This window comes from Drosophila arizonae, chromosome X, assembly GCF_054131065.1.
Source record: "Drosophila arizonae isolate 15081-1271.41 chromosome X, UAZ_ARI_1.0, whole genome shotgun sequence".
Taxonomy (NCBI): Eukaryota; Metazoa; Arthropoda; class Insecta; order Diptera; family Drosophilidae; genus Drosophila; species Drosophila arizonae.
Genome location: NC_142927.1, coordinates 20563959 through 20587121, shown reverse-complemented (window position 1 = coordinate 20587121; position 23163 = coordinate 20563959). Strand labels below are relative to the sequence as shown.

The following is a 23163-nucleotide window of genomic DNA, read 5'->3' as shown; positions in this document are numbered from 1 at the left end:
TAATCACCGGGAGCAAACATTATTTGCCATGCTGCTCCGCATGATGATGTGCAATGGACCTTAAAGGTGACGACCGAAGTAACTAAGGGAACGAAGGGAACGAAGGGCACTGGGAGGGAAGTAGTACCTCGACCAGTCGCTTAGCTTAAGCGCTGCACATTAGAATGTTAATTTGATGTGTCTTGATGCGCAGCTGGGCCAAAGTATCTCCGGGGGTCATTAGCCACGAGCTTAATATCTCACTTACAAATGCAACTATTTGCATTTTTATTTGGGCTAGCTTACATTGTAGAAGAGAAGAGAGCTCGAGAGGGCCAGGGAGACCAGAGTAGGCAAATGGTAAGTAAGAGATGAGTAGAAGTAGGAGTCTGGAGGAAAAGTAAGTTCATTAAGTTACTCAAACGAAACTGAAAGTAAACAAGAAAGAGTGCTCTAATCGAGATTGCCCTACTAGAAGATACCCTGTAGCAGAGGCCTCGACAGCCAAGGAGATCAGAGGAAGCAAATGGTAATAGAGAGACGGGTAGAAGTAGTTCATTTAGTTACTCAAACGAAACTTTAATCGATGTTGCCCGACTAGAAGATACCCTAAGCCCTACCAGAGCTACTACTCGTGCTCTAGCCGAAGGAAATCAACTAGGAAATACCCTAAGCCCTAGCAGAGGTCGAAAAATAACTTATATGCTAGCTTCTAATACAGTAGAATCCAGTTATAACGACACTCAAGGGATCGTCGTTATAGCCGGAAGGCGGCTACGTATAAGTTTGCTCATAAAAATTTGTCTGGGGACCAGAATTTTCATCGCTATAACCGTACATACGCTATATGTGGATGTATTAGGATCTAACATATGTATATCTCATATCATATCATCCATCATCTTCTAAAGCCCATTTCAAATATCTTTTATTTACTTATTTAAAAAAGAAGACAAAACTAGAGTAAAACTTGGAAAAGCTTGGAATAAACTAAAAAATATAATTGTATAGCCTAGACAAATATGCAAAATTGAAATATATAAATTATTATTATATAACAATTAATATTATTGTTCCACATATATAGAGATGATGTCCATGTATCAAAAAGTCATGTGACGACTCGAAAGCTTCGTCGAAGAACACTGACACTCACAGACACATAAATCCACAGAAATCGTGGAACACAGACTGTACAAGTCGATCTGGTATACAGCAGGAGGAGTATATCGCTCCATTACAAACTCCTGTGGGGGCTTTGCCCAGCTCACCGTCAAGATATTTGACACATATTTGTAAAGAAATCGAATGCCCGGATTACTTTCCATTTAGGACACGGCTGCAGTTGCTCGAGAAACAAAATTCCGCTGCTAAGCTCAAGTTATGGCATTTTGTTAAGGCTTTGCAATTGCATGTCGCACATTTAGTTAAGCTGGACACACACACACACGCATACATACAGGCACACACACACTATAAGGGCAATCTCGCCCTTGTCATATTTGGGCAACAATTTGTTGGGGCTTACTTTGATGTGCCCCGCCCCCAAAGGTCGTTAAAGTCGGCCATCAACGACATCGAATCAGCAAAACTATGTCACAAAAACATTTACCGTTTATTTCACATCAAATATTTCATTGTAATCCAATAAAAGTAGTTAAAAATATTTAATGAGTCATTCCAATTTAAAATTGTTAAACAATTTATAACGTCTCTCTCTTTATATATATCTAAAAATATTTGTATATACATATTTGATATCTTCTCTCGGAAATAATAGTATTTAGTAAAATTCAATGAGTCATTCCAAAAAAAAAAAAAAAAAAAAAAAAAATCATAATCGCGCTCTCTCTCTCTCTTATTTTCTCTCTTTATATACATATATATCTCCATTTCTTTTTATATATGTACATATATGCACATATTGGATATCTTCCCTCGTAAATATTATTCCTTACTTATAGTACATCTATAATTCACAGAGATTGCAAGTGGCTTTCGTGATGCCTGATAGTTTCTTAGGTTGGGCGAGGATTGTATTCCAGCTGGAACAGCTGGAACATGATGCCCAAGCTTCTATATTCACATACATATCTTATATAACTATGCTTAGCATTAATAGTAGTCTATATATTTCACTTCAGCCTAGGTCTTTTCGGGTTGGGCTGCTCTAGCAGGGACCTCTTCTCCTGTTCCTGCTCCTGCTGCGCGTTCTGCTGCTTTTGCCGGAGCTTTGGTGCACCATTGCTGCACTGGACTGGCCACTTGATGCCCGCCAAATTTGCATATTTTTCAAAGATATGCTTCAGACGTGTGCGCAATGAGCTCTGATTGGCGTATGGCAAATTGATGGCCGCATATGCCCAGTTCTTGACCACCAGACTGGGCTTGCACACAGCTATATTGATCTCGGGCAGAAAGCGCGTCGGATATACTCTGTCGGTGGACTCCAATACAATTCGGCTTATGGTTTTTGGTATCGGCATCTTCATCTGTGGGCCGCCCGCCTTGACCTGGTTGTAAATCTCGTCCAAGTGACGATAATACTTATGCGACAGCAAGCAGCGATATTTCGGATCACCCAGCTTTACCAGCCGCATATCTCGCACCGCATGCTGCAGGCACAGTCGGCACTCGGTAACTGCAACAGATCAGATCAGATCAATTTAGAGATATATTTGACAGCGTGACAGAGCTCGCTTACCTGAGGTGTTGAGTTCATTGGCAACTTTCAGCCAGGCTCTTCGCTTCTCTATGGTGCTGGATTGGCTATAGGTATGCGGATAACAGAGCATCAGGCGGCTCAGCTGAAACACATCGATGCTGGGCAAGCTCTGGCTGACCGTGCACACTTCAGTCACTTCCAGCGGCTGGAGCTGGGGAAGTGTCTTCTTTACTTGCTCCTGCTCCTGCTGCTTCGACTTCTGATGCTGCTGCTTCTGCTCCTGCTCCTGCTGCTGCTGTTTTTGCTGCCTTTGTTGTTTCTGCATTTGAGTTTAATCTTCATTATAGGAAACGGCCGAATCTTCTAAAATTCTCTAGTTAGCTTCACCTGCATAGCAAACAGCTCCTTAGCCTCGGCCGTCTCCCACGGCATGGGCGAAATGTTGGCCAATGAACTAATCACACTGCCGGAAGAATTTGATTGCATTAACGCTTCGTACATGCTGCAGCGCTTCACCTCCTCCATGAACTTGTTGTGCACAATGTAGTAGAAGGGCTCCAAGGGATGATAGCGCATATTCACTAGATATTTCAGCTGCTCCAAGGCATGCCACCAGTTCTGCGGCCAGGGATTCTCAATGCCACGCTCCAAGTCCTCCATATACGTTTTGAAGGCAAATTTAAACATGGCCCAAACGTCGCGATGATTTACTGAACAAAGAAGACAACAATTATAATAATAATACGAATTCAAGTCAATCCTGGCCAGGCTTGGTCAATCTGCGTGCCACTCACTGTGTGGAAAACGTTCGCGTGCCAATTGCCACACCTCCTGCCGCTCCTGTTCGGTAAGTGAACGTGGCGGCTGCTGTACCGCCTGACTGTCCTCTCCCGGCCGCGGTCGTCGCAGATCCCAGTACAGATGCTCATACCCGCCGAAGAACTGCATCAGGGCCGGCAGCTTGTCTTTGTACTGCATCCATTCATATTTGCGTGCGATCCCATCAAATTTACTAAACAATCGATTCGACCTCTCCCACGTCTTCAAGCTCCCTTTGAATGGACTCATCAGATTCGACATGGGCGCTATCTCCGGGAACAGACTAATGTTCGCCGCCAAGAAGCGCCATATGCCGCGACACATTTGCTCTGCAAAGGACACACAAATTCATTAGAGGGCTCCTATCGGTAATGTATCATATCCATATATCCTAGCATAGAGCCAAGTTTGTATTCTTAAGCAAATCTGAAGCCTCTAGATCCCATACAAGCTTAAATGACGAAGTAAAACTATCGAGTTTTATCGATAACTAGGAAATGGGATGAATTATCGAAAAAACATAATCATCCCGTGTTGCGTATGCTAAATAAGAGTACAGCTTCGAAATATAAAATTTGTAGCTTTTGTAGATCACGAGATCTACGGATGGACAGGTGGAAATTACTAAAATTAGTTCGTTGCTTTCAAAAAAATACATAATAGGATTTGCCACGCCTTTTTCTGCCTGTCACGTATACATTTACACAAAAGCTTCTTCCCATTTTCTCTGGATTCAATGGGTATGAGAATAGCTTTAGTTGAAGAATCCTCGACTAATGTATACCCATTATTAGCACTTGCCTGGCATGTGAAACTTTCTGGATAGATGCTGCCAGTACCGGGAACTTTTGAGCATCACATCGGGATCCGTGCTGTGGAGTTGCGGTATGGCCATCACCTCGCGGATAAAGAATGCAGTGCGTGCCATGGTCAGATTCGGTAAAAAGGGTACGGCGGGGCCCTCGGCATAGATGACGGGTCCCATGGTCGGATGGTTGCGTATCTCAACTTTCATTTCGGCTTCCGACGGCGTCAAATTTGATGGGCATGCAGTCACCTTAGCCCCCTTAGCCATGCTGATGGTGCTCACACTTGATGATTTACTGGGATTGTTGGAGGGATCGCTGGGTCGAACACCAGATCTGATGGCATTGCTAAGCATCGTTGAAGGGCACGGCGGAATTGTCTTGGCCACTTTTGTATTTGTGGGAATTTTGGGCGCGTTGCTGGGCACCAAGAGGGGAACACCAGATGGTTCTGTTCTCGCACTTAATAAACTGAGCATCGATGACTGCGATGGCGGCACTGTCTTGCCCATACTGACGCCCACTTTTGGGTTGGGAGGAATTTTTGGGGCGTTGCTGGGCACCAAGGGGGGAACACCAGATCGTTCTGTTCTCCCTCTGCTGGATATGCTGACGGCATTGGTGAGCATGGATGAAGTCGACGGCGGCATTGAATTGGCCATACTGACGCTCACTCCTAATGGAGTACAGGGTATTTTGGGTGCGTTGCTGGGCACCAAGGGGGGAACCCAAGCTGGTTCCATACGGCCGCTCACTCTTGATGCACTGCTGCTGATGCCTATGCTGGCCATCAAAGTCGACGAAGGGGCAACCGACTTGGTCAGGCTGCTGTTGCTGCTGATGTTTCCGGATGATGCCGGATTTCCGCCAATTTCATTGGGTGGCATCTTGGCAAACGTTGTTGGTGTCAGCTTGGGCATTGGCATCGATGCGGCGCCCTTCGACGACAACATCGTCTTGTTCCTGAGCACGTCCATCGGCCGTAGCTTGGGCAAAGGCGGCGTCACCTCTGCAATGGACACCGGCTCCTGGGCGGTTATGGGCGGCATCCTGGCACTAGCAGCTGGAGCAGCTAGAGCAGTTGGAGCAACTAAAACAGTCGGAACAGCTGGAGCAGTTAAGACAGCTGATGCAGTTGGAGAAGCTAGAGCAGCTCGAGCTGCTGAAGCAGCTAAGACCGTTGGAGCAGCTGGAGAAGTAAAAGTCGCTGGAGCAGTTGGAGCAGCTAGAATGGTTCGAACCGCTGGAGCAATTGGAGCAGCTAGAAGAGTTCGTGTCGCTGGAGCAGTTGGAGCAGCTAGAACAATTGGAGCTGCTGGGACAGCTGATGCAGATGAAGCAGCTGGGACAGCGCGAATTATGGTGGCGCCACCAATGCTATTGCCGGTGGGATTGTTTGTGCTGGTGCTGCCAATAACGGACGGCGACAGAGGTAGACTCGTTTTGGATCTAACCGTCACCTGCAGACCACTGCGTGCTGGAATAAATCGCGCACTGGGCACGCTGGGTACGCTGGGCCGTGTGGCCAGCTGTACAGTGGCCAGTATGGGCAATGCCAGAGGATTGGGCAGCGCGTCCATGTATGTGGACTTGGTAACAGTTACCACAGGCGGCGCTGCAGTCGTTGCGGCAGTCGGCCGTGTCTTAGGAATCACAGTAATGGCTGCCGAAATGTAGGGCAAGGTATAGCCGGTGGTGCCAACTGCACCACTGCTGCTGTTGGCACTGATGCTGGTGTTGCTGGCAGTGGTAATGGTGCTGGTAGCCCTGGTGGTGCCAGTGGTGCTGATGGTGCTGTTGCTGGAAGTGCTGCTGATGGCGCTGAAGACAGTGTTGGTGGATTGGCTGCTGCTGCTGCTGTTCTTGGGTATAGCAGAGATGGTGATGTTTGGCTGTCGCATAGTAGGCGGGTAGTTAATGCCCAGGGGCAGTGGTGTCACCAGCGGTGCCACCGCCGGGGTCGTCTCAGTGGTACGCACATCACGCACCGTCACTGGGGTCTTGTCTTGCGGTGGGTTTGGCTTGGTTTGCGATGCGACTTTGGGCACATTATTGACGGCATGCTTTTGGGCATAACGCACCGAGCGCGAAGTCAGCAGCTTGTAGAGGCAGCCAATGATGTTCTCAAAGAACCATTTGTCCTGCAGCTGATAGCCAACTTTGCGCATCTCGGCCAGCTCCAGGTAGAACTTGCGCAGCACCAGCCAGGTGACCTCGCAGCGCTGACTGCTGCACTTCACTTGGGCCGCAACACGCGACCAGAGCTCCTTGTAGCTGCTCGTGTCCTGTACGGCCATGTCCTGCTTATCCTCTAGCAATTGTGGGAATTCCGGCACCGTTTTGAGCACATTTATCAGATTGACAATAGTGCGAAAGTGATCGATGGAATCGAACCAGCCGTCCTTCAAATACAGCGACAGCTTGCATACCGTGTTGGGTGTTTGCCGAATGTGCGGCTCGAGAAAGTTGAGCTGCGTCAACAAGTGGGAGCTATCGCTGCTGCTGTTATTGGCTTGCAGCAGCTCCCACTCGTAGCGCGTCTGTAGGTGCAGCCAGATCTTCATCAGCTTGGTCGCCTTCTCGCGCAGCTCATTGGAGATGGCACTCCAAATGAGGCCGCGATGATGATAGTTCTCGTAATCGTCGTGCTCAGTGTCGTAGAGCTGGGGATAGGCGCGCACGGCTTCAATTAGACGCTGCTGATCCGGGCTTATGTTATACTGATCCGAATATTCCGCGTCTACGTCTATGATGGGTGGCTGTGTATTCACGATGGTGACATCGTCGGTCCCACTCGACACATCCAATGGGGGTCGACTGTTGCGCCTGTTGGACTGCAGCGGAAACTGGGCCACATGCGTGTACAGAAAGATCAGTTCCTCCTCGTGCAGCATGATGGGACGTGCACGCGCCCGACTGCGACACGTCTGCACCTGCCGGCGATAGCTGCGCAGACGGCGCACATGCCGCTGATATTTGTAGCGCAACTCTGCCCAAGTACTGATGCATTTGTTAATCTCCACTGACATCTTCCGTGCAATGTCCTGCCACAGCTGCTCCTTGAACACATCATCTCTGAAGCGCCGATGGTGTCGGTTATAGAGCGCCGATCTCTTTCTCACCAACCGAATGAGGCGTCGCTCCGCCAGATATGTTTCCAGATTATAGGCGAACGTTTCGCTAGAAGAGGTGTCGACGCTGTTGCTCGGCGTTCTCATTGTTGCGGGACTTATGACAAACTCCCCGGTGTCTTCGTTGAGAACCAGTGTTGGCTTCTCTTCGTCATCGTCTGTAAATATGACAGTTATATACCGTGCATCGGCAATATTATGGAGCTGCTTACCCAAAATTTTCAACGGATTTGATTCAGCATTCGCAACTTTTGGAGTCGATGTAGCTGGCATTTCAATAGTTGGTTATATACAACAATTACAATATGTTAAGTACACCGCGCCAACAAATCGCGTCGCTTGATCAAACAACAATAGAAATAAGAGCGAAATAAAAGAAACAAGTAAACACATAAACGTGCGATTCCTAATGTCATGCTGCCCGGTTGTCAATTGAGCCACGCATGAGACTGCTGCTCCGTGACGCCCGGAATGGAGAGAATATATACGAATATTGTAAATCAACACATGGTATTCGAATATTGGATTAAATGAAGCTGACTGCCAACAAAAGTCCCGTTTGCTACTTTGCGGTTTGCGTCTAAGAGTATTGCGCGCAGAGAATAATTCAACGATAACGCCACATTCGAGCTATCGCCTGCCCATATATATCGATAGCAATTAGCTGTGTTGAACAATGCCCAAATGGCGGGTAAGTTGCGCGCGCTGCTTAAATTCAATTGGGCGAAGAACAAAATTAACGTATGAAAAATTTTAAAATCATTAGCAACATTATTAAAGACCTTTTAATTGTAAAACTGACAAAGGCTAGTTGGTCATACTTGGATATGTCAAAATTATTATAATACTTATCTCTGCTAGAACATAATAATACTTTTGAAGAAAAAAATACAAAATAACTATAAAGCTAATACAACGAGCTGGATATAAATCGACTATGGTCTTTTATTATTCTGAGACTAACATTAATTATTATAATAGATAGATCTATGCTAGAACTTAGAGAGAACATAACGCTTAGACTGTGGATATTAAAAACTTGAATAGTACAAACTAAATTATCAACATTGTATCACTGACTTGATGCTAGAACTAATCGTTCTTGTTTCAATACACGAGATGAGCCAATTTTTAGAAATTAATCATTTGGTATGTTTCGACTCAGATATGTATCAACCGGCTATCCTTGACACTGACTGCGATCATTCACAGCGTGGCCCACCTGCTAGATGTGTGTATGCAAAACCGAGCCCATTTCAATAATGTTATACAATATATGCGCATACACTTATATATTAATAATGTATGTAATAATGAAAAGAGTAAATTGAATATGAAAAATAAAGAAGCGAAATGTGTGGCAGCCACGGCGTGCGGCAGCAAGAAACGTGTTGCCATGGAAAGCACCAACACAAATCAATTTTTTTTTTTTTTTCAAGGTCAGTTGTTGAAATAAAATAAAACAACCACAACAGCAACTATGCCTAGACATGCACGTGTGTATGTGTGTGTATTACGGCTTGGCATAGACTCTAATTACGTATACGTAACATTACAAGAACATCAAGAAAAAGGAAAAAATAAATTAACAAAAAAAGTTTTTAATGATATAAAAAAAATTTACTCTAGTAAATCTAAGTTTCAAGCGAATAAAGCGAATTTTACTTTTACTTTCAAATTTTTTATGATTAATAATACATATATATAAATTAGTATGTATATATATATATATATATATATATATATATATATATATATATATATATATATATATATATATATATATATATATATATATATATATATATATTTTTTTTTTTTTTTGTCTACCTGTTAACTGTTTCATGTGCGTTACTTACCTAACTCAAGCTATCAACAGTTTTAGGGTTTCCCCATTCATACAGGTTATTCAAATGATGTTTAGGTTTGGTAAAAAAAAAACACACACACAGAATCAGGAACTGGTATCTTTGTATCAAATAGTATATTTAAAATTCTTTAACAGGTTGATATACAAAAATACTTAAAAAAAAAAAAATACAATGGGTCTGAAAAGTTTAAGGTTAAACAAAAAAGGAAGGAGGCAAACGTCAATAGATCTATAAATAGTGCAGACCGTCTCTTTGTCAAAGGGAAACCCTATTAGTCGTAATCGACTTAAGGAGAGCAGAAAAACAATGTCTACTTGCTGTCATACGTAATACTGCGCCCAGGCATACACATACAATAATACGTTAATGATACCATAATAGGCTAATAAAAACTCACAAATTATAATGATCGATTGTCTCTCTTTATAGAGTGGATACATTTTCACAGTATCGAAACTAATTAAGCTACATATATCATACATATTCAATAAGTTTGCTATAAATTTGTCGATATCGAAATATGATTAACATATATTAAATAAATAAGATTGTGTATCGAAGCGCAACAGTTATTGAATTCGAATTGCCATTTGAATTTGAATTTCAATATCAACTTTAATTCCAATACGAATTCGAATTCGAATTCGAATTCGAATGCCAATTCGAACGCGAATTCCCATTCGATGTAGAAACGAAACGAATTTGTTTGGTTTCCATCTCTGGATAAGCGTTGGCAGCGCTGCTGGCGTCGCAGCCTTAGTGGGGCTGCTCTAGCTGTTGTAGTTGTTGTTGTTGTTGTTGATGTTGCTGCTGCTGTTGTTGCTGTCTGTGCGGCCGCTGCTTATTGCTCCGTTATCGCAGCGATTGCCGCTTGTCGACGCCTCGCGACGCTTCGTCCGCTGTCTTCGTATCGCTTGCTTGTTGTTGTTGCCATTGCTATTGCTGTTGTTGTTGTTGTTGTTGCTGCTGGGTGGTTGTTCGGCAGTTCGTAATGCCGCCGCCAAAACATAGCCAATTCAGTTTGAATTCTGCGTTCAAGCGCTTTAGAACATTATTTTAAAAAGCTTGGCTTGAATCCGATCTTAAACTCTGTTTGTTTTTTATTGTTGTTGTTGTTGTTGTTTTCGTACTATTTGTTTACATTGCGAGCATCTGCCTGTTGGCGTGAGTGTGTGCGTGCGTGTCCGTGTTTAAAGAAATTATTAACTCCGTTGTTTAAACGTTCGCCGTTTATTTTGTGAAATGTATTTATTATTCAATTTTGTTTTATTTTGTTTCATACTTATTTCTCTCTCTCTTTCTCTTTCTGCCCCATCATCTGTTTGTTGTCGGTAGTCTCATCTTTCGCGAATTGCATTTGCAATTTAAATTTCCCACGGAATTATTATTTATAGAATGTTTATTTATTTTTTTTTTCTGCTGTGATTTTTGTCATTTCATTCACGTTTCGTGGGGCTCGCGAAAATGAAATGCATTGAAATGAGAGAAGAAATATAAAATATAAAATATATATCAAACAAAATAGAGCAGAGGGAGAGAGAGAGAGAGTGAGTCCCATGCACTGGTCAGCGAATGGCACAGTACACACACACACGCACACAAATAGTAATGTAAGTCTTTATTGATCATCTTGCTCGCATTTCATAGCCAAATAGCGCGTAAAGCGATAAACGATCCAGAGCACATAGACGAGTACGAACGACCAGGAAGCCATGTGCACCTCACCGGTAGCCCACCAAATGTCATCGAGCATGTCGTCCGGCAGGATATTGCCCCGTCGCCAGGCGATACCCGTTCTCTATACGCGCGGCACACACTATGAGGTCGGCTTCGATATGGTAAGCAGCACACAGCAATCGCACTCTTGCACCTGTCCACCTGTCCACCTGTCCACCGGTTCACCTGTTCGCCTTTGCACCCTTATAATAGTGCATACGTACACACATACACATACAGAGGCACACGCAGTCTTGCCTTGGAGTCGAAAAGTCACGCAAAGCTTAATTAGAAACGTATCAGGAGGAGGAGGAGGGTGCAGCTGGATGGGCTGGGAGAGACCTCGAGCACACACTTGAGCTACTTGAGCTAGCTAAATTTTTAAGTTAAGTTAAACTTTCAATTGATCCAAACAGTACAATTTTTAGATTGCTTATGCCTAGAACGGGGAAACTTCGAGCTGTCATTAGCTCAAATGGATTGCTTTGGCACGGCTACTGCGATAAATGAGTGAATGATTATGAATAATTAATGCGCCTAATTAAAGACTGATTTCATCATAATTTCAATACAAATCAAATTATTGAACATTTCAAATGAAAGCTACAGAGAATTGGCTCTAAAGCTACGCCAGATATAAAATAATAACTGATTTTGTATGAGGTTTTCAATCGATAGCACTTAAATGAGCATAGCTATCGATTTTTTTGTCTAGCTTTTAAAGTTCTGAGATCGATGAGCTCAAAAAACGGACAGATAGACTGACTATCTATATATATATATATCTATATATATCTATCTATATATATATATATATATATATATATATATATATATATATATATATATTAAGGGGTCTACTTCACCTCCTTCTGACCTGTTGCATATACATGTCTTAATAATACCTTTTTACTCTGCTTTCCCAAGGGTTCAGGGTACAAAAATAATAGAAAAAGCAAGGGAAACGTTTTTTTTTTTTTTTTTCTTCATGATTATCGAATTCCGAATGCATTCGAAATTGTCAATTCAAACTGAAAATTTACGCTATATATATGCACATATATTCGACTAATGATCTAACTAACTTCTTTAGAATTGTGTAGTTGTAGCTTGCTTTAGAGCGATTTTCCTATAATTGTAGTATATAATGTAGTTATATAATCTGTTAATCAAATTTAGAATAATATTGCTCGTAATTGAGCACATTATTTCACATTATCATCTATCACCTATAAATCTATTGATAGAATTGAGAGGAAATTTATATATTAAATACAAAATTAGCCAGGCAGAGTATCTAGACGTGGAGCATTTCATATAAGCCCTTCCATAAGATTTGATACCAAGTGCAATTTAGCTAAAGAAAAAGGAATATAGTAGATGGCAAATGAACAACGTTTTATATTGTTAAACATTATTTGAAAGTCTTTTGAGATTTCTAAGCTCTACTAATAACTCTTCAGCTAATCTGCTCTGTATTATATCTATATACCTAAATATCTATATATATACTAATAACTCTCCAGCTAATCTGCTCTGTATTATATCTATATACCTAAATGTATATCTATAGTGATACCATAAGATCTCTATGAGCTGTTGCTTTAATTAGCGCTGGATTCCAGCTGAGTTGAGTACTAGAGTCTATCTGCTCTAGCTTATCAGTTCATGCAATTACATACATATATATGTAAATATTTCTATATACATATATACTCCCTCTCTATATTGTATGTGACACATAAAGATAAAACGCTGATTTTGATAAGCAGGGCGACAATCGGTTGTTGACTAGTTGACTGTAGTAATGCAGCTTTTTCTTTGTCGTCTAACCCTTGAGGGAAATGCTATATAGATTAAAGTCAATCTCTCTATATATATATACATATATATATGCAGGTATAGTAGCTGCAGCCAAGCCGATTTAGCCTGCTGGTAGTCAGGGTTAGCTGCTTGTGTAGGCGTTGGCTATGCCAATTCGTGACCCAGTTCCTGTTTAGCCTTCACTAAACTCCAACACACACACACACACACACACACACACACACACACACACACACACACACACACTCTTGCTCAGCCATTGAATTGGCTTTGAACCGGAATTGCACACAAATGGCCAATATCAAGGGCGCACCGCAATTAGCATGCAGGCCCGGAATTCAGACGCTGTCAGACGCTTCGCCTGCGACTCGAGGTTGTCAAATGGGCGAGGGGCCGTGAGGTGTTCCAGCCAAGACAGCGAGCGTATGGACCAAAACTTACAACCTGGCAACAATAGCGACTAACAATAACTATTTATTCAAATTGTTGTTGCTGTTGTTGTTGTTGCTATTTGCGATCAGTCGTGATCGATTATGCCTTTTTTTTTTTGTATTTTCAATTTATTATATACAATTTTTTGTTATTTTGTTTTTGTTTTTTAATTTTAAACTAGACTGTCCATTAGCATAAAAAGTATGAAGTATTTAGAAAGTTTCCATTCGACATTCATCATCATACACATCATCATAATTATAATTATAATAATAATAATGAAGCGAACACATACCTAATTGCTTTACAGGGTCGCACTTTCGGCTCGATGATCAAGAACTTTTTGATCTTATCGCAGCCACTGAACGAGACCTACTTACCCCTCTACAGCACCGCAAAAGGCCGTGAGTAGTACTCCATCAACAAAACGCTTCAACTTTTCCATTATCTCATTGTTTTTTTATATTTTTTATATATGTTTTCTTTCATTCTCTTCGTTTTTCGTTTCTTGTGATCTTCTTTTGTTTCAGGGCAAATATATAATGAAACGCTGGAATCGGTTAAATGCAGCTTTCCGCAATATATACGTGAATTGGAGGGCGTGGCCGATGGCGCCGAAGTAGAGTTCCATAAGGTAACTAATTAATCAAATCCAAATCCATATCCATATCCAGCTCCAGATCCAGATCCCATGACACAATTATACAGATCGCTTGTTAACTGGCATAATTAGCACATTGGCAGTCGCTAAATATTAACTGGCCGTAAATACAAATATGTATTTATTACAGTTATCGAATAGCAAGTACGCTTTCAGTTGGGCATTCCTGACTAGAAGATACCCTGACTGCAGTACAATGACTGTGATCCCGCTTTGGAATTCCATTTCAAGTATCTAAATCAAAAAGTTTGCTAACAAGAAAAAACAGAAATGGTGAATTCGATTTTACTCGATTTCTGAAAAACTCAAAATGTTATCGATTATTTGAAATAAATAAAATTTTAATTCATTAATTTAATTAATAATTGAAGAATGAGTTCGTTTAGAAAGTATAGAAATTTTATTTCGATTTTAATCGATTTTTGGTTATCGATTATTTGAAATAAAGTCGATCTTTACGAGTTGCTTTGTCAGCTATGGCTCGATTTTAATCGTTTTTTTTTTTTTTGTTATCGATTATGTGAAATAAAGTCTATCTTTACGAGTTGCTATATCAGCCAATCCCAGACTCGTATAGGTTCTCCTCTCTTATAGTGGACCATAGAATAGAATAGACCATGGAATAGCTACACCAAAAATCAAGATCAAGAATATACATACATATATGTATATGTATTTCTCTATAAGATCAGCCACCCAGCCATTACCCTGTCACATATATACTAGCAAAGCCGATGTACTCTGAAAGCCTCGTTTAAAGTAAACGTTTAATTAATAATTATTGGCTCGCGGACGGAACGTTGGCAGCGCACTTCAACTTGAGCGATTCTAACGGTGAAGCTAATGCCAAAGTCGTTGCGCGCTGTTGCGTGATCCACGTTGCATGTTGCATGTTGCATGTGTTGCAAGTTGTCAATGTTCAATGACAATCAAACAACTAAGTATTCACACATAATTGTCTATAACATTTATTTAATAATAATTACAGTTAGCAGTCAACTATAACGAACGACTGCAAACATAATTATCACTGGGCTATGATAATGCCATGCAATAATGCAATTGTTTTCAATTGCATATTAATTAAAAGTAAATATTTGAGCTGCTTATAACTATTTCTCACACATATTAACGAGACAAAAAAAAAAAAAAAAAAAAAAAACAAAAAAAAAAAACAACAAATACAGTTGCAGTCGGGTATAGTCGACTGCGTAATACCTGCAGTTAGTGTATTTTCTTACAGTTACTTCGTCAAGGTATTTATGCAGCAGAATATAACGCATGGGCCATGCAGTTCTGGTTCTGGTTTACATCGATTCGCACTTAGACAAAGTAGGAAGCCTTAGAACAGAGACTTATCTAATGCAGCTAGGAAATTAGTCAGGTGTAATGGTTTAGCTTTGGCTTATCCACTCATTAGCATCTCTAATTAGCTAAACGATTAGACGTTTTAATGTGGTTTAAGGAATTCGCAGCTGTCAAAAGCTCTATATAATTCTTGTTCTTATGCAGTTGGTCAAATTAATGGCCTTGATCGACTCTGTCGGCAGCTGGCTCATTGACTGATGTCAATGCACCAGTTTTAATTTGATGGCCATTTAACAATATTTGCCTTTTCTTTTCTCTGACATTTCCAATGTACTTTGTATACAGAATTTGGTGTACAAATTTATATTATGAATACAATTTCGACAATAAAAGACAAACAAATTACAGGTGTACGTGCGACTCATAATAATTGATCATTTATTCATCATTTATCTTTTTTCAAAATAATGTATTTTGGGCTCTACTGAAAGAAAAACACAATAGAAATTGCCATTAATCATTTTTGGCAATATTTTTAGCTACATTATTAGGCTTCAAACGACACCGCAAGAAAAAAATAAATCTGGTTTTGACAATGAATCATTAATAATAAATTAATCATTTTGTCAGCGTTCAACGGCTTTGAAATGACAATTGAAATAACTGCCAGTCGCATCCTTTCAATTAATCGATACAAAGCCACTGATATGATACAATGCTATCGATATTAGTGCACTAAACACAGCTCATCGCATTAGCTATCGTATGAAGCCTCATCGATATTATGATATGTATTATTAACGGCTATGGGCAACTCTCGACGAAACTATTTTGCAGTTATTCTTGTTGCATCTGGACGAAATTCTGCCGCAGGCCATGAAGCATCAACCGCGCAACAAAAATCAACCCACGGGCTGCTCCACGATTATTGTTAATCATAAGCATTGTGTAAGCATAAAATAGGCTATAATAAATATTCAAGACTCTGTCATGATCGAGTTTTTATCCTCAGCGCCTGCTGGGCCACACCGAGGATGCTCTCACAGCGACGCTGAATCATTATTACTTTGTGGTCGCCCACATCATTAGCGACAAGCCGCAGGGCAAGTACAATGTGAAGGAGGAACACTTTATGTCCCTCTGCTATGCCGGACACCTGCCTGGCTACACCATGAGTCACAATCATCATGGGCTCGTCTTCAGTATCAACACAATTAGCGCCGAGCTGCTGCGCAGCGGCAAGACGCGTAAGAGTCGAAATACGATTATTAATTACGTATACGATCATACATATATATTCTTGAATTACTGACCACTTACAGCTCGTCATTTCCTAACCCGAGCTCTGCTCGCTACAAGCAACGTAGACGACGCCTTCAGGGTGCTGGCAGATGCCGGCGTAGGCGCCGCCGACGCCTGTTCCATTAATTTATCATTTATATCGTAAGTGTGCTATGGGATTATGCAAGTCTATCAATTAACTCGCTCTGTTTGGCTTGCAGCGATCCACGTCAGATGTTCTACAACATCGAAATGGCACCGAACCCGGACAAAAAGAACGAATCACACTTGAGCATCAAGGAGATATCGCTGGGCGGTCATAATTACCACACCAATCAGTATGTACAGTAACCGTGCCCATAGCTGGAAGCATATTCAATTCGGTTTATTCAAACAGATTCGAGCGCATCCTCTTGGATCAGGCCAATGAGCCGATGATTCAGTCAAGCGTCTCGCGCATGAGCGCCTTCAGCAAGTACAAGCCGCCGGCCAGCGAGCAGGATGTCCGTAACATGCTGGGCGACGTCACTGGCGGCTGCTTCTGCGTGTGGCGCGATAATGGCAGAACCGATGAAGAAGTGAAGACTATTGCTATGGGCCTATTCGATTTGAATGCCAAGACCTTTGCGCTCTACTCGGACAATCCCAGCCTAACCGAGCCCCATTGCACATTGCCCATGCTTTGCAAATAGCTCAGTACTTACTCATTGTGAAATATAACCAATATTTTATTATTACTTTTTTTTTTTTAATAAATGTCTAAAATTGGTAATCAGCAAATATTTAGCAAGTATTTAAAGAATTGTTCGCTGTAAGCAATAGTTTATATATGCATAAATAAAGCTTCAGCTTCAGAAGTTGATTTTAAATGTGTTCTAAATTTAAAACGGTTTTTGCTTTTTTTTTTTGCAGCATTGCCAGACTGTCAATGTCAGTGTCAGGCAGAGCCTTGAAATGTTATCGATAGCACCTTGATCTTTTCTATTAATATGATAATTTTAAACCAGCTTAAACCAACTAAAACCAAACATGGCAGTTTTTTTTTTTTTTTTTTTTTAGTTTTTTCAACTATATTAATACATTTTATAGCTCAATCAATTTCAAGCTGCATTTAGTTTTTATATTTGAAATTTAAGCTTTTGGCTTAGGCCTAACTGGTCTGTCTGCATATTTAGTCTTAAGAATATCATGCCAAATGTGATCTATCAAGAATTGATGCACACTCTCAGCCGCTGATTAAGAAAAGAAAGTCTTTGAGGAAACTCTAGCAGGACGTGACTGACGGTGCCGAGGTGAACATTATTATAGACTGGCCAGTTAGATTAAGAGCTTATGCGTTTGGCATCGACTGTTAATGATTATTGTGAGCAGAAACCAAGATGCAATTAGATATATTTACTTTAAATATAATTTGATTGTTGTGTCTATGTCAGCAGCACACTTGATATGTGAGCTCGATTCTTCGAATGACAAACACCAAATACGATTCACGCAAATATATTCACACATAATTGTGCATTTCTGCAAGTGTTGCAGTGCCAACAGCAATCACTCGCTAATAACGCAATTAACAATTATCAATTAAACTTAGCGCCTGGCTTTATAATACTCGTTCAAGATCTGAACAGAGTACATTCGCTTGTTTGTGCATATCCGTTCGTCTGTCCATCTGACCGAAAAGCATATCGTCGCTTGAAAATTAATACTTGAAATACAATATGTTACCCTCGTATATATTCGCCTTGTGGAACCCTTCACATTTTTTGAACACATTACACGAATCTAGAAGAGTCTAGAATCTAGAAGAGTCTCGTATTCACGTTTTAATTACCAAACTGCGTCGGCTAAATATCTGTAGAAAATTAGCCGACGCAGTTTGGTAATTAAAACGCGAATACGAGTTATTTAGAAAAACATACGCACTTGCCATGAAATGAACTTGTCATTGAACTAGTTCCGTTTTTCTTGACATTGTTGCGGTTCAGGTTTACATCAGTTTGCACTTGCAAAAACTGTCAACGTGAAATGAAAGAAGCCGTAAAATAACAAATTATCTAATGCAGCCAGGGAATTAGTCAGGTGTAATGGTTTGCTTTGGCTTATCTGTTCATTAGCATCTCTGATTGGACGATCGCTGTAAACGTTTAATGCTGGCTCGATGCACTCATGGCTGACATGTTATAATTATTACACTTGTTATAATTATTACACTTAAATAGTTGAGCAAATTAAGAGTCTTGATTGGCTGTGTCGGCAGTTATCACATTAGCTAATTTGAATTCACATTCATAAATTGATTCCATAATTGATTTCCCACAGAATGCCAGCAAATAACATGTGTATATCCATATACTATAAATGAATATATCAATTCTATAAAGAGCACAATCTGTACGCGTGATTCATAATAATTGATCATATATATTATTTATTTATATATCAAACATTTGTTTTTTTATTTTTTTACTTTAACGAAGAACAAAGAACACAACAGAAATTGCCATTAATCATTTTTGTTCCCCTTATTTTGGCTACATTACTGGCCTCAATAGTCTTTACTTTTCCAAAAATAAAAAAAACATCTCAATGATCATGGCAATTAATCATTAGCGAACAATAAATGAATCACTTTGTCAGCGATCAACGGCACGCGAAATGACCGTTGCAATATTTAACTGCCACTGACATCCTTTCGATTAATCGATATAAAATAACGCACTATCGTACTAATACTGATATAAAATAAACGATAGCGAACTGTCAGTTGCAATAACTGCCACTGGCATCCTTTCGATTAATCGATATAAAGTAAAGCACTATCGTACCAATACTGATATAATATATACGATAGCAGTATTCAAATTACAAACGGCTATGGGCAGCACTTACTGATTCGAATTTGCAGTCATTCCTGTTACTAGATATGTATATCAAGTAACGAGACCATGATTAAAATTAGAATATTATGCAATTATACAAATTTATTTTTATGCTTGTCGTGCAGTGCTCCACGTCAGAAGTTTTATTCAATGTAAACATCAAATCTAGAAAGGAAAATGTATTATGAATATTGTTTCGCTGGGCGACCATAATTAGCAATTTCTGTAAATAGATTATATAAGATAAGCTTAAAATTGAAAGCAACTGGTCTTATCGACATTGGGAAAGCCTTGCAGAGTTATCAATAAATTCCTACCCATTAATGCAAATTTTAATTTATATGAGTAATATTTGAAATAAGCAAAAACAATTAAACATTTATTTTATTTAATAATCTTTATTATTCGCTCAGTAGCCATTTTTATTTAGCTCAATTTCAGGCTTAAAATTAGAATTTTAGTTAAATTTTGGCTTGTTTGGTATTGTTCAAAATTCATTAGTATTGTTCAAAATTGTAGATTTTAAGAAAATAACCCTTTTAATATAAGAATGGACGATCCGGCTAAAAAATGCAAGAAATGCTCGGCCGAGCCGCACGTTCGTCGCCAAGCGATACCCATACTCTACACCCGTGGCTCCCACTACGAGGTCGGTTTTGATATGGTGAGTAGAATTTGGATAATCGTATCACACCCAGAGAGCTGTTACTCATTTCTTTGCTATTTAGGGTCGTACATTTGGCTCGATGATAAGAAATCTTCAGACTCAATGTCAGATTCTGAACCAAAGCCTATTACCGCTCTACAACACCCCCAAGGGCAGTGAGTACCTGTGCGATATCCAATTGAATTTTCGCTCCTCTAATCGAACTTAAACAGAACAAATCTATGACGAAACTTTGGCATCAGTAAAAGCCAGTTTTCCTCAGTACATACTTGAACTGCAGGGCGTGGCTGACGGCGCCGAGGTGGAATTCGAACATGTGAGTCAAATTTATATGCAATCTGCTGTGAGGCTAATGACAACGTTATGCGTTTGGCATCGACTGACAGCGAATTGTTAATGATTATCATGAGCAGAAACCAAGATGCAATTATATATATTTACTTTTAATATAATTTTGTTGTGAGGTCTGTGTCAGCAGCACACTAACGATGAGGTCGTTGCGTGTCGAATTTATTAGATTCTTTTCGTATGGCTCGCACTCGCTGCAAGTTGTCAATGCTCAATGACAAACGCCAAATACGATTCACGCAAATATATTCACACATAATTGTGCATTTCTGCAAGTGTAGCAGTACCAACAGCAGTCACTCGCTAATAACGAAATTAACAATTATCAATTGGCTTTGTAATACTCGTTCAAGATCTGAGCAGGGTACATTCGTTTGTTTGTGCATATCCGTTCGTCTGTCCATATGAAGACAAGGAATTCTCATTTGATTATATTTATAAAAGTCCAACCATAGCTAAGCACAACTGACCAAGTGAATTTCGGAATTGTGGAAAGATGATATCTTTCCCAGCTTTTGTGATATATTTCAAATTTAACAGAACAGAAATAAAAAGTAATCTTTTAAGTCTTCTGGGACTATCTAAATTAGCAACTGGATTAGTGTTAATCTTAGCTTAAGCTTTGCTTTTTAATTCATTTCCGTGAACGAGCATCATGCAGTCGGTCATGCCCCACAGCTATGTTTTTAGCTTCATTTTTGTTTAGTTTAATTTGTGGCAGTTGGTGGCAATTTTATTTCAAAACAAAACTAATTCGAACTGTAACTAGCTTCTTTAGGCAATTACAACTGTAAAAACACATTGGCCGTGCAGCGCACAGTCATTGAACTAGTTCCGTTTTCTTGACACTGTTGCTGTTATTTGTTTATTTCGCGAATTCGCTTTTGGCCAATATGCCTAAATGCACACATGCATACATGTATGTGTGAGTGTGTGTGTGTGTGTGTGTGTGTGTGTGTGTGTGTGCGTGTGTGTGTGTGTGTGTGTGTGTGTGTGTTTGTGTGTGTGTGTGTGTGTGTGTGTGCGTGTGTGTGCTGAGTATTTATTGTAACTGGACTTTCCCCAAGTCCAGCGCTAGCTCAGGTGCAAGGGTTTCCTTTAGCTTCACCGTCTCTCTGAATGCTGCTTATTCGACTTCAATTTCGATATTTTATTATTATTGCTTGTTTATCATTCGGCCGAGTGACTGAGTGAGTGAGCTGAGTTCTAAGCTGTGGCGCAGCTGCCGATAATGTGTTGACCAATTAAATGCACGCAAATTTGCACTAGCCTTGGCCCCCTGACGGTGTCAGCTTATCATCGGCTTATGCCGTATGGAAGCAAGCCGAGGGAATGACAAGCTCGAATTTCTTGCTCTCTAATCTGACTTCAAAGTGACCGCGCGATGCTATCGTATCGATAACAATATGAGACACTTTTTCCATTTACAGTTATTTTTGAGACAAATGGACGCCATTTTACCGCAGAACATGTTATGTCCCGCAGCCAAGGCATCCTGCGGCTGCTCCTCAATCGTATTAAACCAGAAGCATTGCGTAAGTGAGAAACTTGACTCTACATTCACGCGATCAGACCCTATATATGATTACTACTCAGCGTGTGATGGGCCATACGGAAGATGCTCTGATAGAGACTATGAACCAGTATTATTTTGTGGTAGCACACATCATTAGTGACAAGCCTCAGGGAAAGTATAAAGTGAAAGAGGAGCGTTTCATGTCACTCTGCTATGCTGGCCTCCTGCCAGGGTATACGTTTAGCGAAAATCATCATGGTCTCGTTTTTACCATCAATACGATATGTGCCAAGAATCTACGCAGCGGCAGAACACGTAAGTGCACATAAATATGTACATATATAATTATTCAAGCAAAATCACATGAGCGAAACTTGTGCCAGCAGCCCGAACTTTTATAACCCGAGCTCTACTGGCCTCCTGCAATATGGATGATGTCCTCAGAGTGGTAATAGATGAGGGTGTAGGCGCAGCCGATGCATGTTCCATTAACTTAGCATTTCTTAAGTAAGTGCACGGCATATACCAAATATATCAGAGTTTAACTAGGCCCACTTCCAGCGATCCGCATAAAATGTGCTATAATATGGAATTCGCTCCCTGCCCACAGGGAAAGAATAAGTCAAAAGTATGCGTTAAAGAGATTCCCGTTGGCACTTACAATTATCATTTTAACAAGTATAACATATATATTAAATATCGACACTGCTTAACTAATTGTCTATAGATTTGAGGGTTTATCATTGGATGAGGCCGATGATAAGCTACTTCAGTCCAGTGAGGCGCGAAAAGAAGCCATGAAATCATACAAGCCGCCGGTGAGCGGATCAGATGTACGCAATATGCTTGGAGACGTGTCGGGTGACCCCTTTAACGTATGGATGGATAAATGTACTGATATTCTCAGGACAATATGTGTTGCTCTATTCGATTTGAATGCCAGAACGCTTTCACTATTTTCGGATAACCCCAGCAGTACAGAACCGGTTTGCATATTGCCATTACTAGAGAAATAGTTATGAACCTAATTCAATATAACCAGTAATTATTTGGTATACAAATAAAGGTTTTTGGGGTTTACCTTTTAGCATATTACATATTCTTATATTATTTTGTAATACTAAATAATTAACAGTCATATGCTTCTATTATACGTTTAAACAACCGTTAACTGGCAGAACCTTGTTTTACAACACTCCATTTGGCTGGAGTGCTGACAATACTGAACAGCGCTGCCAGAGTGTGTAGTAAAAATGTAAA

At 40.4% G+C, this 23163-nt stretch overlaps 3 protein-coding genes across 7 annotated transcripts; 2 read left to right on the top strand and 1 right to left on the bottom strand.

Annotated features, from left to right (window-relative positions):
- Positions 1–1575: 1575 nt before the first annotated feature.
- On the bottom strand, positions 1576–8079 carry Hmr (Hybrid male rescue). The gene is made up of 6 exons (XM_018015330.2): positions 7613–8079; positions 4265–7558; positions 3439–3792; positions 3032–3354; positions 2684–2963; positions 1576–2620 (listed from the first exon to the last, which is right to left on the bottom strand). The coding sequence occupies exons 1-6, from the start codon at positions 7671–7673 to the stop codon at positions 2115–2117; spliced, it is 4818 nt and encodes a 1605-aa protein (XP_017870819.1). The 5' UTR covers positions 7674–8079; the 3' UTR covers positions 1576–2114.
- Positions 8080–10219: 2140 nt separating this feature from the next.
- Positions 10220–17355, top strand: LOC108619030 (beta-alanyl-dopamine/carcinine hydrolase). Of its 5 annotated transcripts, none has more exons than XM_089475276.1 (9): positions 10220–10362; positions 10919–11109; positions 13554–13647; positions 13774–13877; positions 16050–16160; positions 16225–16459; positions 16535–16655; positions 16715–16831; positions 16891–17355. In XM_089475276.1, the coding sequence occupies exons 2-9, from the start codon at positions 10984–10986 to the stop codon at positions 17183–17185; spliced, it is 1203 nt and encodes a 400-aa protein (XP_089331402.1). In that variant the 5' UTR covers positions 10220–10362; positions 10919–10983; the 3' UTR covers positions 17186–17355. The 5 variants fall into 5 exon arrangements, with proteins under 5 accessions (XP_089331402.1, XP_089331399.1, XP_017870808.1 ...); XM_089475273.1 differs by having other exon boundaries at positions 10280–10515; positions 10927–11109; XM_018015319.2 differs by having other exon boundaries at positions 10280–10515.
- Positions 17356–19777: 2422 nt separating this feature from the next.
- On the top strand, positions 19778–22998 carry LOC108619032 (beta-alanyl-dopamine/carcinine hydrolase-like). Its single transcript, XM_018015320.2, has 8 exons — positions 19778–20036; positions 20101–20194; positions 20252–20355; positions 21818–21922; positions 21984–22218; positions 22290–22410; positions 22465–22581; positions 22631–22998. The coding sequence occupies exons 1-8, from the start codon at positions 19923–19925 to the stop codon at positions 22917–22919; spliced, it is 1179 nt and encodes a 392-aa protein (XP_017870809.1). The 5' UTR covers positions 19778–19922; the 3' UTR covers positions 22920–22998.
- Positions 22999–23163: the final 165 nt, after the last annotated feature.

Bases quoted from the DNA above. Each gene is read 5' to 3' on its own strand.
- Hmr (XM_018015330.2), bottom strand. From the start codon at position 7,673: ATGCCAGCTACATCGACTCCAAAAGTTGCGAATGCTGAATCAAATCCG. The intron at 7,559-7,612 runs GTAAGCAGCTCC...TCATATTTACAG, and splicing joins AAATCCGTTGAAAATTTTGG to ACGATGACGAAGAGAAGCCA. The intron at 2,621-2,683 runs GTAAGCGAGCTC...GATCTGTTGCAG, and splicing joins CAATGAACTCAACACCTCAG to TTACCGAGTGCCGACTGTGC.
- LOC108619030 (XM_089475276.1), top strand. From the start codon at position 10,984: ATGTGCACCTCACCGGTAGCCCACCAAATGTCATCGAGCATGTCGTCC. The intron at 16,460-16,534 runs GTAAGAGTCGAA...GACCACTTACAG, and splicing joins GCTGCGCAGCGGCAAGACGC to CTCGTCATTTCCTAACCCGA. The intron at 16,832-16,890 runs GTATGTACAGTA...TTATTCAAACAG, and splicing joins CATAATTACCACACCAATCA to ATTCGAGCGCATCCTCTTGG.
- LOC108619032 (XM_018015320.2), top strand. From the start codon at position 19,923: ATGGACGATCCGGCTAAAAAATGCAAGAAATGCTCGGCCGAGCCGCAC. The intron at 20,195-20,251 runs GTGAGTACCTGT...GAACTTAAACAG, and splicing joins CTACAACACCCCCAAGGGCA to AACAAATCTATGACGAAACT. The intron at 21,923-21,983 runs GTAAGTGAGAAA...ATTACTACTCAG, and splicing joins TATTAAACCAGAAGCATTGC to CGTGTGATGGGCCATACGGA.